The sequence below is a fragment of the Numida meleagris genome, chromosome 14 (genome assembly GCF_002078875.1).
Source record: "Numida meleagris isolate 19003 breed g44 Domestic line chromosome 14, NumMel1.0, whole genome shotgun sequence".
Classification (NCBI taxonomy): Eukaryota; Metazoa; Chordata; class Aves; order Galliformes; family Numididae; genus Numida; species Numida meleagris.
Genome location: NC_034422.1, coordinates 1,576,447 through 1,592,922, shown reverse-complemented (window position 1 = coordinate 1,592,922; position 16,476 = coordinate 1,576,447). Strand labels below are relative to the sequence as shown.

Sequence of the window (16,476 nt, the reverse complement as noted above, 5' to 3'; positions counted from 1 at the left end):
GTCTTAGAGACTGTGAGAGTGTGTAATGAACACACAGTTTCTGCAGAAATGTACTTCAGATGAGCAATTCATAAAATTTTTGTTTTCTATCACTATTTCTATTATAATAGCATCCCTTTCTACTTTTGGCTAATGCACATTCCCAGGTTATTGAATCCTGAATACATTTGTTGTTGACACACAACTCTTTGCTGCACAAATGTGTCATCCTCAACAGCTTGTAGTGTGATAAAAACCTTCAGCCAAAGAGAAACTGTGTCACTGCAGCATCTTAAATTCTATGTTATTTTCATTACAAAACCACTTTTTTAAGTGCAAAAAGGCCCTTGCACTGATGATTATCCACGAATCATCCAAACAACTTATCTTGTTTTCAGAGACATTCAGTCATATTTACTTCAGTAATCGAGGCGGTTTTGATTGGGTACATTTTCTCTTCAAATGCAAAGCCTCCCGAAATAGTGCCAGCAGATACCCGCTCCCACTGGTAGGCTAGCAATCTGCATGTATTTTGCATAACAGTCATAGTCCCGTTTGAAATTCATTTCTTCCTTCTCCACAAATAGCCTTCACAATCCAAGAGGGAAGAAATCTGTAAATGGTTGCACTACCGACGTTCTGCTTCTTCTCTAAAGGTACGTGAGGCTGTTTTCACGCGTCATCTCACAACAGCCATCTCCCAGTATGCTCCCCGAGCCCTTTTTCAAGATTCTTTCCATAAATGTGGAGGGCGCAGAGCCCTGTCTGCGCCTGGGGCAACGGTTTTTGAAAAGGAGAAAAAAGAAGTCAGAAGTGCTGAGGTCACGAGCCTTGGCTAAGAGCACGTGTTTACTATCATTAATTGGAAAAGAAAGGGAACGCTTAGGGGGTTTGTTTTTATTTTTTATTATTATTGTTGGAAATGATTAGTCGTCTCGGTCTGTTATCTATTTAAACACAAAGGAAGCTTGGCAGTAGAACAAACAAAGCTTATGAAGTCCATATAAAGCCACAAAGATCAAAATACTTCAGATTTTTTTTCTCCTGGTCCCTCCTCCTGTCTCATATTAAAATGGAAAGAAAAAAAAAAGCAACACCAAATGTTAAAAGCCCATAAATAAAAACAAAAAGGCAAGAGTGTTCTGCAAGGCATTAGCTTTGTTTTCCAACAGGTGCTTTTCATATTCGGAGTAATTTCAGGGTGGATGGCAGTGCTGCAATAGGAAAGGACCAAATCAGAGGCAGAATAGAAATTGTTTTCTGTACTCCAGATTGAAATCCAATCTTTGATTTTTTTAAAGAGCCTCTTAAATCACAGGTTGTGCTAATTATAGGGGAATGAACTGCAGGTTTCTCATTTAAGGCACCTGGGCCATGGCTTGAAGTCTCAAGTGAAAAAAGAAACCATACACATGTGTTCACATTCTCTTTCTAATGCTTCAGTGCTGCATAGCAAGTAATGCCAAAATGAATAAATAGCATGCTGCAGATCTTTTCTCTAGGACATAGTTTGTTGTTGCTGTTGTTGTTATTATTATTCTAGTCTAAATCATGTTATTCAAGGAGAAATCTAGGGGAAAACTCTGCCTGTTTAGGAGGATGCAGGTCCTAACTTCCACATTTACATCAGAATTATGGGTGCATTTGTTGTCACTTTATAAGCGATGCTGATAACTGGCCGGTTTCCAGCAATTGCACCCCTTCTTCCCTTAGGGAGTGGGTTACTGTGTGACACACAGGACCTCTGTCCTGGGGTGTCTGTGCAGATTGCCTTTGTTTCATGGCAGTCTCCTGAGCTCTTAAGTAAGATACTGGTGTAGCAAGACACAGCATGTAACGCCTAACTTTCCGTTTAAAAGAAGCACCCAGTTTTGGAGCAAGAATGTGCACCAGAACTGTTGCTGCTGAAGGGTTCTTCTCCTGTCTGTAGGAGGATTTCGTGTGGGCCCAAACTTCCTTAGTTAGTGCTCACCGAGGGTTGAGGTTTTGTATGGAGGAACACGCAAACTGATCGAGGTCTCTTTTTTCAGATACCAAGAAGGCAGCTGGAGGTGTTCGCAGCCCCACCTCTCCTACCACAACACCCTGCTAACATCTAAAAGCAGCAGCCATCAGCTCAGCAGCTCTCACGTTGGATGGGTAAGTGCATTCCTCTGTATTTCTCAGCCCTACTCTCAAGTGAGGTACACTTTCCTGCCTTCACTTCCACCTGAATCTGTCGTCATTTGGAGAAAAATATTGTGCAGGCTCTGCACGCACCTGAGGAGCCTCAGGTCCAGGCTCAAAGGCCTTTCGCTCCCCACGAGCCACGTGGCTGCCAGCCACTGCAATATTTCACTGAATCCCAGCAGGTACCAGTACCCACACGTGGGGACAGGGGAGTTGTGCAACGCATGCATTCCAGAAATACATCCGACAGGTCATGGCTGCAGGGTGTGATCGTTCATTGGTTGTGGCCCGGGAGACTGAAACCATTCAAGATTTGCTCAGACAACAGGGAAAAAACACCCAAGGGGCAGGAAATGCAAGGCAGATCTGAGGGTGGGGAATAAAAGATTTCTGATAAATTTATAATCCAGAACGGAATGACTGACAACGCTGCTTAGTTCATTTACATCATCCATTATGAAGGCTGAATTTCATCAATTAGACACAGATGTTCCCTTGCACAGCAAGCGGTATATTCACAGGCTTTTGACAGAGGCATGCAAACAATTTGGCACGTTTTAATCTTTGCAAATGATAGGTTGTTGTTTGTTTTTTATAAACAACAGTTTTTATACTAATTAGGCCAATTATGGGTGGGGTGGGCATTTATTTATTTCTCCTTTTTTTTAATCTGCTAATAAGACAACTCCTTGAGAGCGTTGATGAGAGGCACAGTAAACTTGTGTGGGCTCGGAAAGAATCTCTTCAGAAGCATGGTGGTTTTGGAAGGCAGCAAGGGTTGCAGTTTCCAAACACACAAAGGGGTGGTATTGAGAATGACTATTGTACTGAGATGTGAAATACAGTGACCTACTGTAGGAAATCTTAAGGTGTGAGGAAAGGCTAAGTGTTTACCAGGCAGCAGGGCCACGTATATGGCAGCTGGCCCACAGGAGCTCTTCAGTGATGGGTACCGGTCTCTGCCCAATCACTATAAGCAGGCAGGGCTGAGTTTTTAGGCTTGTCTGGCCTGCCTCCAAAAATGGAATGCTTCTGGCATGAGGTGGGAGCGCAGAGGGAATGTGGGGAGGGTGCTGCTGCACACAGCTGGTAAGAGGAGGTGACGTGTGTGGTTTGCCTTGTGAAGATGGAAGCCCTGCTGAAGAGGAGACAAAGGGATGGAATGCATTGGCTAGGGAAACCCTCAGACTATTTGTGTTCATAGCTTTTGCTGCAGCCCAAATAGTGCAGTACTGATCCATTTTCTTCATTCATGCTAATGCTGGCATGAGGAGCTGCTGTTTGCAGCACCCTGGAGGTTGCTGTCCTGCCTGTATCCCGTGTATGGTCCCAAAGGCATTTTCCTTTTGAAGTGTTTATTTCAAAGAAGAGAAAGGAGGACATCCTGTTTTGATGTTTGTCATTCCTTTGCGAGCACAATCTCAGATTCTCTGCCTTGGGTCCTGCCCAACGTAGTTTGTTTTCTTTTACAGCATAGTCACCCAAGGAATATCAAGCTGTCTTACTGCGCACGCAGAGCCAGAGTGAAAGCCTCAGCAGAGCAAGCTGGAGGCACACAGCAGAGCCACTCCATTTCCAAGACATTCTCAGGGGCCAACCCACATACTTAACAGGGATACCAAGTTGCAGGCACGCAGGGAAAAGATGTGCAAAGATCATAACCTACTTCTCCCTCGTTCATGCATTATGCACGTCTCGATTTCTGTGCATTTCTCACATGTATTTCCAGTTTTAGGCAGACTTAAAAATGTCACTTCCACTTCTCTTTAGAAATGCCAGAGAAGGAATAATCAGCTACATCTCAAGCTGACTGAACATTTAAGAGCTGCTGCATTTATTAGTGTCTTCAGGAACAGATGTGTATTATCTCCTTATCCAAGTTAAAGGGCTTTTTGGTCTTTGCTTGAAGGCTGCACTAGAAAGATTTAATATTAGTGTAATGAGAGAAGATGGGGATAAAAGTTGTTTATGCAGACCTTAGGCATCACTCTTAAGTCAGAAGGCTTGGTTTTGATCCTGTGCTTATGACCAAAAGAGCCTTTTATGTTTTGTCTTTTCTTGTAAAATGCATCCACTAAATAAATGATACTTCACTGATTATTGGGGTTTTTGGGGGGCAGCAAAAACAGAACTCCTCTCCAGGTAGATGTTTTGCTTTGCTTCAAAAGCATAATCCCCTGCAGCCACCTGGTGCCAAAGCAGGACTCCAGGCAGCGTATGGTGCTTCTATAGGAGCCTTATCTTGTCAGCCTCCAGCTGACTCCACAGCAACCATAGAGATAGGCAATTAGCATTTGGACAGAGATGGATGTGGTCTTAGAATCCAAGACTGTTCAGTCTGGGTGACTAAATTTAGCCATCTGAACTCACCATGGTATCAGTGGAGTAAAAAGCCAGCAAGCTTTATTTAGGATCCCTCACCCCTCCAAAATTAAATACATCATATGTCCACACATGCACGCACATGTGTGTTTCTTTCAAAGAGCTGGCAAAGCTTTAACACTACCTTACCAGCTCCTTCATATTTTATTCTGCCCCAGGGACCTCTTTAAAACCCTGGATCCACCAATCTCCACAAGTGCCTGTAACATGCAGAGGGAGGTAAGGAATCTTGGTTACTTCTCCCTCCAAACACAGGAGGTTCGTTTTGAGTTAAATATCACTAGGACTCACTGGGGTGACTGTACAGAGCCAGCCACAAGGGATGTAATACCAAATGGCCTGAACTTTCAGCAGAGCACGAAGAAAATGCTGAACTTCAGACTTTAGAAAGAAAAAAGAAAGAGAAAGGGGAAGAGGGGAAGTGGCCATTCCCTTCTTCAAGCTTAAGGGGGAAACAAAATATAGACAAGCCTTTACTTGCTGACGTGGATGGAAATAGCTGCAAACTACCAGAAATACAATTCTTGTGGTTCCCAGCAGAAGGCCCAAGTTCCCCTCTCACAGTGTTTCCAAGTTACAGCAGTCTGAGTGTTTTGGATGCTCATCAAATACAGGATCTAAGGAAAGACTGTCCCAAGAGTAAGCTGCAGAACTCCAGTCTGTTGGTTTAAGTGACCGCATTTACTTCGCTAGCTGACTGATCTAGAGATCAAAGTTTGTAGGGATTTTTTTTCCAATTGGAAGAGGAAGTTAATCAGAAGCTTTATAAAATTAACACTCTACTTAATTTTGCATCTTCAGGTCATCTCTTCATGAAAGGTTTATTTTTTTTTCAGTAGAATGAGCTAGATACAGCAGCAGAAAATTAACCTATTTTTTTGCTTGGCAGCATAAGGATTCATGGGAATGCCTTGAAATCACCATTTTCCTCTCCACTAAATTGCCTTTGCTCTTTAAAGCATGAGACGGCAGCAAAAGGAGAATCTCATTCTGTATTACAGCAATTCCTCAAGCATTTTTGGATGCTTCGAAGTAGAATGCCTGGCAGCAGTAGATTAGGACATGGGACTGACAAAAATTGCTGTCAGCTTGCTTAGAATTAAGGAGAGAGTTGTCCCTGACTCCTTTTCCAGTACTTAACTGTGATTTTTTCAGACTGATCCCCTAAAGAGTTCTTAATTTGGAGAGTGTTCCCTCTGCTGAGGGGTCTCCTCTCCCTCCCTGTCCCAACACAAATCTGTACAGCAGCACCCACAGCCAGTGTTCTTGCCTTGTGCCCTGAGGAAGCTTACAGCAATGAGCACTGTACAGGAGTCAAGCGTAGGACCCTGAAACCAGGCCGTGCACACATTTGCTTTTAATACAGTTACAGTATCGGAGCAGTCGCCCTTATGTTTTCAAACAAGGGTCTAGAATTTATTGAAATGAGCACAACCTGCAGGATTTAAGCAAAACCAAGGCTACATTTTTTAACAGATGCTCTGTTATTTCAGTAGTGGGTAGCAGCAGTTCCACCACATGCATGTGATTATGGATGTGACATTTCCACTCTGCAAATCCCATTTCCAGGAAAGAACTCATCTAGTCTTACATTCCTACTTGGCACATATCAGACAGTTTTGCAGGGCCCTGTTTTCATGCGTATCACCGAGTTTTCTGTTGTTCTTACTGGATCACAGGACATTTGAAGAGAACCAATGTGCAGGTAGGAAGGGAAGGGGACTATGAAAGCCTGCAGCTGCAGGAGGCGAGGGAAGGAAAATATTGCCACAAGAGCAGAGGAGGAAAGCAGGAATGCAGTGCAGCAATTAAAGCAAAGAATGCAATGTCTGAACGAGGCTTCAGGAGTTGGAGGCCCAACCGTGCCTCCCACTGCAGGCATGCTATTTTCCCTTATTCTTCACATATGTGACTTTGCTGCAGCTGAGCCCTGAAAATCTGAAAAAGCTTGCTGGGAAGGTGCTGGTTTATTTCACAGGACAGCAGACAACCTTCTCTTGGCTTTGTGGGAAAAAAAGTTGTTGAGATTGCAAATGTTTGTGTAACCTTGGGAAAAGGCAGGTAGGCTCTGTCAGAATGGAAAGAGCGTGACGGGGCTTGGGTCATCCTCACCTGCTGGCACGTGTCAGCAGCCAGCTCCCAGCACCTGCCTGGAGAAGCAGCTTTTCCTGTGGCCCTGTGCCAAACCACTGGCAGGCCATTGCCACAACAAATCTCTGTGAATCAAAGCAGCTGCAGAGTAAGCAGCAGGAGAAGGTCAGCTATCTCATTAGAGCCGGGAGGCCCAGGCCTTCAGCCACGGCAAGGTCCCAGCTTCACAGCTGCAGCGTATTTTGATACCTGGCCTCAAACAAATTGCATAACTGCACCGTGAGGTCACCACCCCTCCTACTTGATCCTCTCTGAGAACTGGAGGAGGGGGAAAGGAAAATCACAAAAAAAAATCCAACAAACATGGGTGCTCAGGCAACCACCAGACACAGCGATGCACTCCAGTTTCTGCGGAGAACAACAGACCTCCTCATTTGACTCCAGAGATGCAATGCCTTTTTCTGCTTACAAAAAAATGCTTGTTCCCAGAGACAAAAACAGGGGCTGTTTCCTGAACAATCACCCATGGAACAGTACAGCTTTCCATAGCATGATCAGCAGCATACACTGTCTATGCATACATTGTAACTGACATTTTGTACTTGCCTTCAGAGCAACCACAGAAAAGCTAAGTTGATGCTCTGCTTCTTTTGAGAGGTTTTCAGGTGAGTAGCAAAAGCAGTTTCTCCTCATTAGGCCTGAGATGCCAACCTGCACGTAGTTATGTACAGCTTGCAGAATTATCTAAAGCTTCCCAGGTGAAAGCTGTCAGGATACTGAAAACACAACAAAATCAATTCTTGCTCTTTTTCTCAATGTCATGAATATGCAGAAGTGCTAGTTCTCCCATTCTAGTTCTTTAATTAAGATTGATTCGGATTTATCTACAAGAGGTCTTGCAAGTTATATCCATGTAAGTTTGGCTAAGCGAAGTTCTCTCTCCTTATCTGGTTCTATATTTTGCTTTAATTTTTTTTTTTTTAAGGCTGGCCGTTCTTGTGATTAACAGGTGTTGTTTTTGTGTTTTGTTATTTTTTTCCTGGACTTGGCAGTAACCTTGTGTTTTGTATGTACTTCTGCTAACTTGACCATTACCCAAGCTAAAGTTACTGCTATAGGAGTACCCAGCATTCACTCAGTACTTGCTGAATGCCAAGGTGGAGAAACACTCCTGGAACAGATAAAACATTGGTAGGAACATGAAATACAGAAAGAAATGCCCTGGAAGAGGCCTAGATCAAGGCACAGAACATTTCTGATTCTTTGTTGTTGGAACTCTTACATCCAGGTGTTCTTACTAGAAACTAAATGGCAGGTCTTATCTGAACTCTCCTTCATTCCCCACTGCAGACCCACACTGCAACATTCACGTACTTCTCATCTCCATCTGAAGCAGAAAAAACTCAGACTGCTCTTCTGTGAAATTATTTGAAAAATCTATTTTAAAACATGCAAATCCAGTTGCTTGGAAAGACCTGCTTGAATAGGCAATCCTTCCTTGGGGGCAACAATTACACATGTAAAGTGGAACTGCATCAGGTAGAAATTTGTCATCAGTACCTCATACATTTATTGCTGTGTGTTTTCATGCAACACACACACGTGAAATACTATGAGATCAGTCTGATCACTGTTTTCCCTCTTCCATCCCAACATCTGCTTTTCTGGCTAAGGAAGCAGATGACATACGTAAGATAACATCCAGCAGTGAGTGCTAGGACTTGCATCAGCAACCAGCTTTTTCATGTAGGACTTTCCAGGCTTTCCCTGGAGGCTAAAAGAGCTAACTCTTGTGACTGGACACTCCACAGACAAATAGAGATCCTTCCATACAGATGCGAGATGCCATATCAAATAAGATCCTACATCCATACAAAGCTGCATTCTTGTTTTTCTTCAGAAAATACTCTCATTCAAACATACAAAAAAAATGTAAAGCTTTAGAAAAAGAAACAAAGGAATCATTTACAGTGTCTCCTCAGGCAAATAATCATGAATACGATGGGGACCATCATAAATAAAAGTAAGGCTGTATAATGAAGAGTTCAAGATGCCATGGCCATTTGCTTCAGGGTTTTACTAGGTCAGCAGAGGACTTTTTTCTTATAGAGCAAGTTCTCATTAACAAAGTGTACATGACACACCATAGGAAAAATTAACAGTGAACGATAGGGCTGGTGGGAACGCATAGGGGTGGCAAAGGAGTTTCCAGAAGATCAATCTGGTTTTCATTTTCTATAAACTGAATGGGCCAAAGCAGCTCAAATTAAAGAGTAGAAAACATGCTCAGATTATGTCTGAACTGCTTGGTAACCAGGCAAAATACAGAACAAAACAAAAGCTATAGCACTGCAGTAAAAGATTGCTTGCAGAGTTCAGTAAAAAAGACCATTCAGCAAGTTATGTATGCTCAGAGGAATCTGTGAAACTAGTGTTCCCAAATAAACTTTATATACATATAAAAACCTCCCAGATACTCGGGAGAGATTTGAATAATGAAATCCACATGCAGCTTAGGTGCTCAAAAACTCTTTGTTTTGTTTCGAGAGTACCAGAAACAGGAGAGAAGAAACTGGAAAGCAATCTCAAGCAAGTTTTGCTGGTCACTTCCCAACAAAGAAATTTTGATCTTTAAAAAGCCAACAAAAACCACAGATACTTGTAAACTGGCTTTGCAAGAGAGAGCTGTTTGTGCTTGGATTTCCAGCTGCATGACCCTATTGTTTCATCCAGACACTTCAGATGTTCCACATGATGGAAGGCTATTGTACAAACATATGGAGAAGGAAACAGTCCAGATGTGAAAGCTAAAACCTGCTAATATTTGGGATCATCACTAGCAAGCCGAAATTCTGTGGGAGCCAGGCCATTTCTTCACTCAATGCTACTAGCAGGCGAGGGGCTTGTACAGAAGACTTGGATAGTGATCTTTACAAAACAAAGAAAGCAAAAAAAAAAAAAAACCCTTCTCCCTTTCATGCAAAAACTTAAGAGTAAAAAAAATATTTTTAACTTAAGTTTCTAAATGACCCGTTGCTACAGCCAAGGCTGGCCATTCGGAGGTCTGTTATGGTCTGAACACACACTTGGTTTTGGATGGTATACAAACAGCAGTGCCTTTCTCCACCTCACTGGTTCAGGATTTGTCTCCTCTTGTATGCTCTGTGAAGGGAAATTTCCAAGAGCCCTCGTTTGCCAGGATCTCAGAAAGCAGGATGCTTGTAAATTTTACTTTACTGCCTACTCATAAGGGGAGACCGTGAGGGCACAGCAGGGAGGGTGTGGGAGAACACAGGGAAAAGTATCACAAATACTGCAGCCAGAGGGAAAACTGAGCACTGGGTTTGTTGTTATAGGGTCTCAACCAGTGAGCAGTTTATTTTTCCAAATAAATCTGCTTCGCAGACATCCTTTCTTCTTCCCCATTCAAGTTTCAACCAGGAAACCTGGAATAAGTTACAGTTGGTTTTAGAGGCAAATCAAAGCATTCAGCCTACTGAGCTCACATTTAAAGTTAGCCTTTATGAGGAACTCCTTGGGGCCCTCGTATTCAAATAGTGAAGTCTGAGATTCACCTGAAGTGCCCACCCATACAGATCTATGACAAGGCAGGAGGACAAGGGGATGGGCAGCCGGGGCTTCAAGCCTCAGTTCTAGCAGTAGAGGCTCCATATTTTAAATCAAAACTAGAAAACAAAACAAAACAAAACAAACCTTTAATAAAATCCTAGAGTCATTCCAGACAGAATACTTACTAACTAGCCAAGACCAGGATAGGGCTGGATTTAGGCAGACTAAATGGGTTGGATGAGCAGCACCACCTTTCCACCTTGGAAAGGCTGAGCAATTGTCTTTCTTGGATTTGAATTAGGTTGGAATTTCAGAGCCATTTTATCCCAGATCTCTTGTATTCAGGAAGCTTTCCTTATTGGCATCCTTGACACTTGACCCTTGTTAGTAGTCCTGCTACTACTTACCAGAATAATGAAACACAAGCACAATGGAAATGGATTAGTAAAAAGGTCAGTGAAATTCCAAAAGTCCCTTCTTCAGACCTGACAGTAGTTCTGAATGGAGGCTCTTACCAGCCCATTTTGTTGAGGTGGTTTGATGTTGCAACCTGGCTGCTAATATAAAGAAATGAGAATAAAATAGTGGATGAAACTGAGATAGCACAGCAGGTTATGGCTTGCATGTGGCAAATTTGCTTTTGTTTTACCACTTTGAACACCACCCACCTTATACTGAAGTGTAATGGTGCTGCCTGTACTCCCCCAGGACCAAGAATTTCATATAATTTAATAGTTTCTGTAATTAGATATTTGTGAAACTGAAATGCTCTGATGAAAGGTGCTGTACAACTATTACCAACTCTTTTGCCATGAAAGGACTCCACCCAACCCGAAATACAGATGTTGTCCTCAATGTTCATCATTACTAATCCAAATCAGCAGTACTTATGGCCTGATTTAAATCCTCCTGAAGTCCAAGATGAGTCCTGTGGGTTTGAGTAGGGCCTCAGGAATTCTAGAATGGAAATTAAGTCAAATCAGCCTTTTCTTCTCTCAAAATTAGGACCTCCTTTTCCTTGGTAATGACAGGAGCAAGACTATTTGAAGTGAAGTCTAATGCCATTTGCTGCTGAGAGCTGTATGAGGAATTACCATGTTCCTCCATCAAGTCCAAGGACTCCTCTCGACTGCTGGATGATCGTTCTGCGCATTAACACAAGACTCTGTAGTGCCCCGTCCCCACCCCGCCCTCTTCTTGCTGTGGATTTCTACGAGGGGATTCTATTTTACATTTAGTGTTTCTCATATTCAAGGAATGACCTAACACATCTTCAAACACCACTGATATGGTCATCTACATCCAGCCATCAGGCCAGATATTGATTATTTAATATTGATGGACCTGAGATATCCGGTAATAATAACAGTGAAGAAAGGGCAGAGCTGCTGCACCAGGCATGCCACTGGTCTAGCTCTGCTGCTGCTGAGCAGCGACTCTGGTACCAAACCCTGCGCGTTCTTTAAGAAGGGGAAGTAGGAAGAACACTCCACCACCGTTCCTGGCCTGTCACTCAAAGAAGCAAATGAAAGAGGAGAGTAATTGTTTGCTGGTTACTACAGGAAAGGTTGTTTGCTGAGTCTTTTTAAACCAGTACGACAGGATTGTTTGCTTCAAGCTACTTAGATATTAAAGAAACAAAAACGATTTCAGCGTTTTCATCTCAGGGATTGCCAGCATCTCTAGTGGTGCAGCACTCCTTCACCTCCTTCAGCACAAACGTTATCCATATTCCTCCAGAAGTCCTCTGCCACTGCCTTTCTTCTCCTGCCTCGCCTGCACCTCCCGTCGCCGGCCCTGGCAAACAAGAGAGCCGCGGTTCAGCCAAGCAAAGAGAGAGCCCCACGTGCTGCGCCGGACTCGAGGCCAGCCTCATCCATCTTCTCTGCTCTCAGCCTCTTCAGTGCTTCAGTAATTAGAATTATCAGGACTGAAACACTGTGGACATTATTGCTGCTTAGCGTGAAGTTAACAAGAGAGCCAGATTTACAACATTCTGGCCAGACAGAGAATTAAAAAAAGTTACGAATGATTGCCCAGTCCCAGGGATACATACTCCAGGGTCTTACTTTGCCAGAGACTCCACATGAACTTTAGCCTCTAGGAGAAATCCGCCTGCATTTTTCTAACTGAAATACCAGCCAGACCAGTGGCAGGATACAAACGAACACGCATGAAAAAGTAAGGTTCAATGACCCAAATCAATTATGTTTTAAGGGCACTGCTCTGGACTCAGTAGGAAATATTTGAAACAGGAAAAAAGAACTAAATGGGATCATTCATTGAACTGACCTGGAAATAAGACAGCAATTTGGTAAATAAGTTCAATGCAAGCCAGTTTCATGTAGCAATGGTAGTGGATAAAAAAAAAAAATTTAAGGGTTGGGGGGAAATAAAGGAATTTCTTAGATTCAAGTAATGTTTCAGGCTTCTGGGTACTGCAGTGAACAGTGCAGTAAAACAAAGCAGTTCTCATGCCTTCCTTGCACACAGGTGGTGTAATACAGTTTACTTCCAGGAATAAAATTAAATTAAAAAAAAAAAACAGTTTATAGAAATCCTGAAACAGTATCTTTATCAAAACAGGACAACCTACAGCTCTTCTGTATCAAACAATAGCAGTCCTTTAAAGCGAGAATATCTTCTGAGGACGAGGACCAGGTACTGTGGCTGGATTTTTGTTTTTAAGCATACAGGCACAAGGTGGGGAGAAATGATTCCACCACTGCAGGACATCAGAACACAGCTGCTTCCCACACTGGCTGAACACCCAAGCTCTCCTCGCAGTACCTAGCTGCCAAGGTATGTTGTAAACACAATAGGAAGCAGCTACAGCAATTCATCAAGGTCTAAAGAAAATAGGAAAGACCTATCATTTTTCTTCTCGGAAAGCACAGAGTACTTTTACAAACAGTGATGAGATTAATGGATAGTGAGCTTCTCGCCAACAAAACTTTCAGGTTCTTTGAAGGTCCCTTATTTGTCTTGACTGGTTTAGATTCTCGAGACAGAAACACAGTGCTCTGTAGTGACCTATAATGCAAAACCTACCTGGAGCTACAAACCCTGTGCATGTGTTACTGAAATAACCCCTACACCTGGCAGCTGGGATCAGAACCAGATGTGCAGCACATCCAAGCAGGAGCAGGGCTGCTGCCATCAGTGACAAGCTGGCTGAGGGACGGACTTTTCCAGCCCAGCGATTGTTTGGAGAGACTTCATCAAATGTATTTCTTTTGCCTCCACTTTTATTAAGGCAGAGGTTGACCACGAACATCCTTGGACCTGCTGTGTGTCAGCTTTCAACACTTGAGCATCCGCGTGCCCTTCCCTCCCCAGTCAGAAGTGCATATTTTGCTGCTCCAGTTGCATAATTCCCTGATTCAGCTGCATGCTTGGTTGGCCTGGCAGGAGCCTGGGTCAGTCGTTGAGATTCTGGATACATTGCCAATTGTGCAGTGTGCTTTGTTGAGGGGGGCCGTAGAATTTAATAGCTGAAATTTCATACACTTTACTAATCAGGCCACATTCTTTGCTAATTGAGGTGCATATTTTAGTAGTTGATTTTTTTTTTGTTTAATCCTTCACTGATCTTGGGAAGGATCCTGCTCCCTCTGAAGCGAGCGGGAATTTTGCCATGGTCTTCCCTGGGACCGGGACTTTCACCAGGAGGTTGGGATCACTGCAGATTTCTTCTCTTAAAAGAAGCAATAGAGATTTGATATTTTTTTAAGCCAGCAAGTGAACAGCTGAATACTAGGTGAAAGATGGCACTGGCATAGAGACCTCTTCCACAGGGATTTGATTAAACAGATAATATTTTATGGGCATACAGAGACCTGGAATTTTGACTATGTGTTTCTTTTGTCAGGCTTACATTCTTCCTTCAGGATAAATAAGCCACTTCTCCGCACATCTTGCTCCATCTGATACAGACGTACAGGAGGACCCACCATACACCTTATCTTCAAATTGTCTCTCATTTGCTCTAACTCCCATTCTTATGTTGCTGCAGCCCTTAGATCAAGGGTTCCAGAGAGAGCTCTATTTTGCTATAACACCTATACAACATCCACGCTACCCTAGAACATCCCCACAGCCCTCGGCTCTGACTGGCACAGACCACCTCCCTGGATGGGCCGCTCAGTCTGCCATCCCTCATGCGCACGCTGCCTGTTCCAAGGAGTTCGTTGTGGTTTTCATACCGCTAACTCCACGCCAGCAGACAATTCATTTCTCATTTCTGCTAAATCGAACCAGATTTGAACCAACCATTGAGAGTAGGATTTTTTCCTAGCGTAGCAACACTATCAGAATGTAGCCAAAACAGATAAAAATAATGAAGCCTACACAGCATAGTGCAGACCTTGACGAGCGAGGAACAAGTACAACCTAATCAAAAGAAAAACAAAAACGGGAGCAAGAGATGCGCGCACGTGTCTGCACACATGAATTTCACTGTCACATTTAGGCAGATAAGTGATAGAAAATGCCAAGGTTTTATTCTGCAAAAGAAATTGTCCTGCATGCTTAGAGACTATGGGCAGTGTGCAATCACACGAATAACTGACATGAGAATAAGTCATGCCTGGGAAAGTAAGGGGGAGGCTGCTGCTGCTTCGTTAAGGAGGCACTTCTGCTATGGTACCCGTGGTCAGTGCTTAACTGGTTCTGGTACTGCCTGCTGGGAAGGCAAACCATCCTGGCTTCAGAACTAGAGATGGACGGGAGCTGGCTGGGAAACACAGGAAAAAGAAAAATTGAACAAAACGAATAGGGTTTGCTGACGCATTCGGTGTCCCACCGTTGGAACTCACACCCAGAGGCACACGACAGCAAATATTTGCTCCGTCTCATGACTGTCCAGGCAAAATTAGAACGAAGCTAGCACAGGAAGGATGTAACAACTTCGGGCAGCGAGCAGTTATGCAGTGTAAGTGTGCAGCTGGGTGCAGGAGTTGTTCACCCCCAGAAACAAGCCCAAGGGGAGGGTAAGCTTCCAGATTACATGGTGCAGTTTTGAGTTAAAAGAGAGGCAAAAAACAAAAACCCACAGCCATCCAATTTTATAGATTAAAGTGTGCACCTTTGTGAAGTTGATACTCCGTACTTTAGAACCAAAATCGTGGCTTAAGTAAGAAGTTCTCAGTAGCTATCTTCACGTGAGTGACAGAAAACATCTTCGTTTCAGCCACAAAGTCACTGCTGTGCTGGTATGTGCTGTGGCAGGGAGGTGCTGTGGCAGGCTGAATGCTGCTTTCCCCCCGGAAAAGCAATCCCCTGCATTTCTTTGACTTATTTATATATAACTAAAGACACACCTTTACAGAACATTATTTTCTTATAGCACAGTGGCTCATATTTCGTAGATCTAAGGATCTCTAGCAAAGCGTGAAATCCTGCTCCTACCAGAGCCCACAGGGCAGGCCCCCATGAGGGCAGCGGGTCGGGGCTCTCGCCCTTCTCAGAGCACCCAGCTCCTGTCGCTCCGCAGCCTCCCCGTGCTCCCGGCGCTGCCCTGCCCCCGACCCCGCTTCCTACCTGCCGCCCCCCGGCCGCTGCCAGCAGCCGTCCCTGCCGCTACTCACCTGCTCTCAGTACCGCAGATGAGGTGCACGAGGCAGGAGAGCAAAGGGAGGGGAACGCGACGCGAGGTGCTTGGGTTGGGCTCCGTGCGGCAAGCTACCCCTCGTTCTGGCCGCCTTTGGGCAAGTGCTCCGATTTCTGCCAGGAACGCTCACACATCGGCATCCACGGGGCTTGCCCGGGATCTCGCGTCCGCCCGTACCGCATCTGAATGACCCGACGCAGCCTCCCGCAGCCAGCCCTGAGGAGCCGGCCCTAAGGAGCCGGCCGCAGACCCCACCCCGGGCAGGGGCCGAGGGCATCCCCGCCGCATCCCCGCGTCCCGGCGGATCGCGCCGCCCGCCGAGCCCCGCTCCCGGTGCAGCCGCCCGCCCGTCGGGTGTGCCGGCCCCGAGCGCTGTCCGCCCTGCGAGCCCGCCGTGCCGCGCCGTGTCCCGCGTGCCGCCGGGGGCGGGCAGGGGCCGCCCGGGGTTACCTTGCTGCCTCCCGCCCCGCCGAGGCAGAACGCCGCGGCCGCCGCCAGGACGAGCCCCGCGCCGGTGAAGCTCCGGCCCATGGCGCGGGGCGCTGAGCCGAGCCGAGCCGTGCCGAGCCGTGCCGAGCTTTGCGCTGTCGAGCCGCGCTGTGCCGAGCGGGGCTTTGCGGAGCAGTGCCCTGAGCGGGCGCCGCTGCCAGGGACCCCCCGAGCCCGGCCTCCCC

General features: G+C 45.0%; 1 protein-coding gene and 1 long non-coding RNA gene across 3 annotated transcripts in view; one reads left to right on the top strand and one right to left on the bottom strand.

Moving 5' to 3' along the window:
* LOC110406235 overlaps positions 1–16,476 on the bottom strand; it is a 31,599-nt gene extending 15,123 nt beyond the window's left edge. The window contains exon 1 of one of the 2 annotated variants that reach the window (XM_021412455.1): positions 16,253–16,476. In XM_021412455.1, the coding sequence (XP_021268130.1) occupies positions 16,253–16,333 (81 nt within the window). In that variant the 5' untranslated portion in view covers positions 16,334–16,476. Of the gene's footprint in view, positions 1–15,779; positions 16,149–16,252 lie in introns of those variants that run through there. The other variant, XM_021412457.1, reaches the window with a different exon arrangement.
* Positions 649–12,738, top strand: LOC110406237. The gene is made up of 3 exons (XR_002443361.1): positions 649–1,584; positions 2,010–2,118; positions 3,621–12,738. It is a non-coding gene; the product is annotated as an uncharacterized LOC110406237 (long non-coding RNA).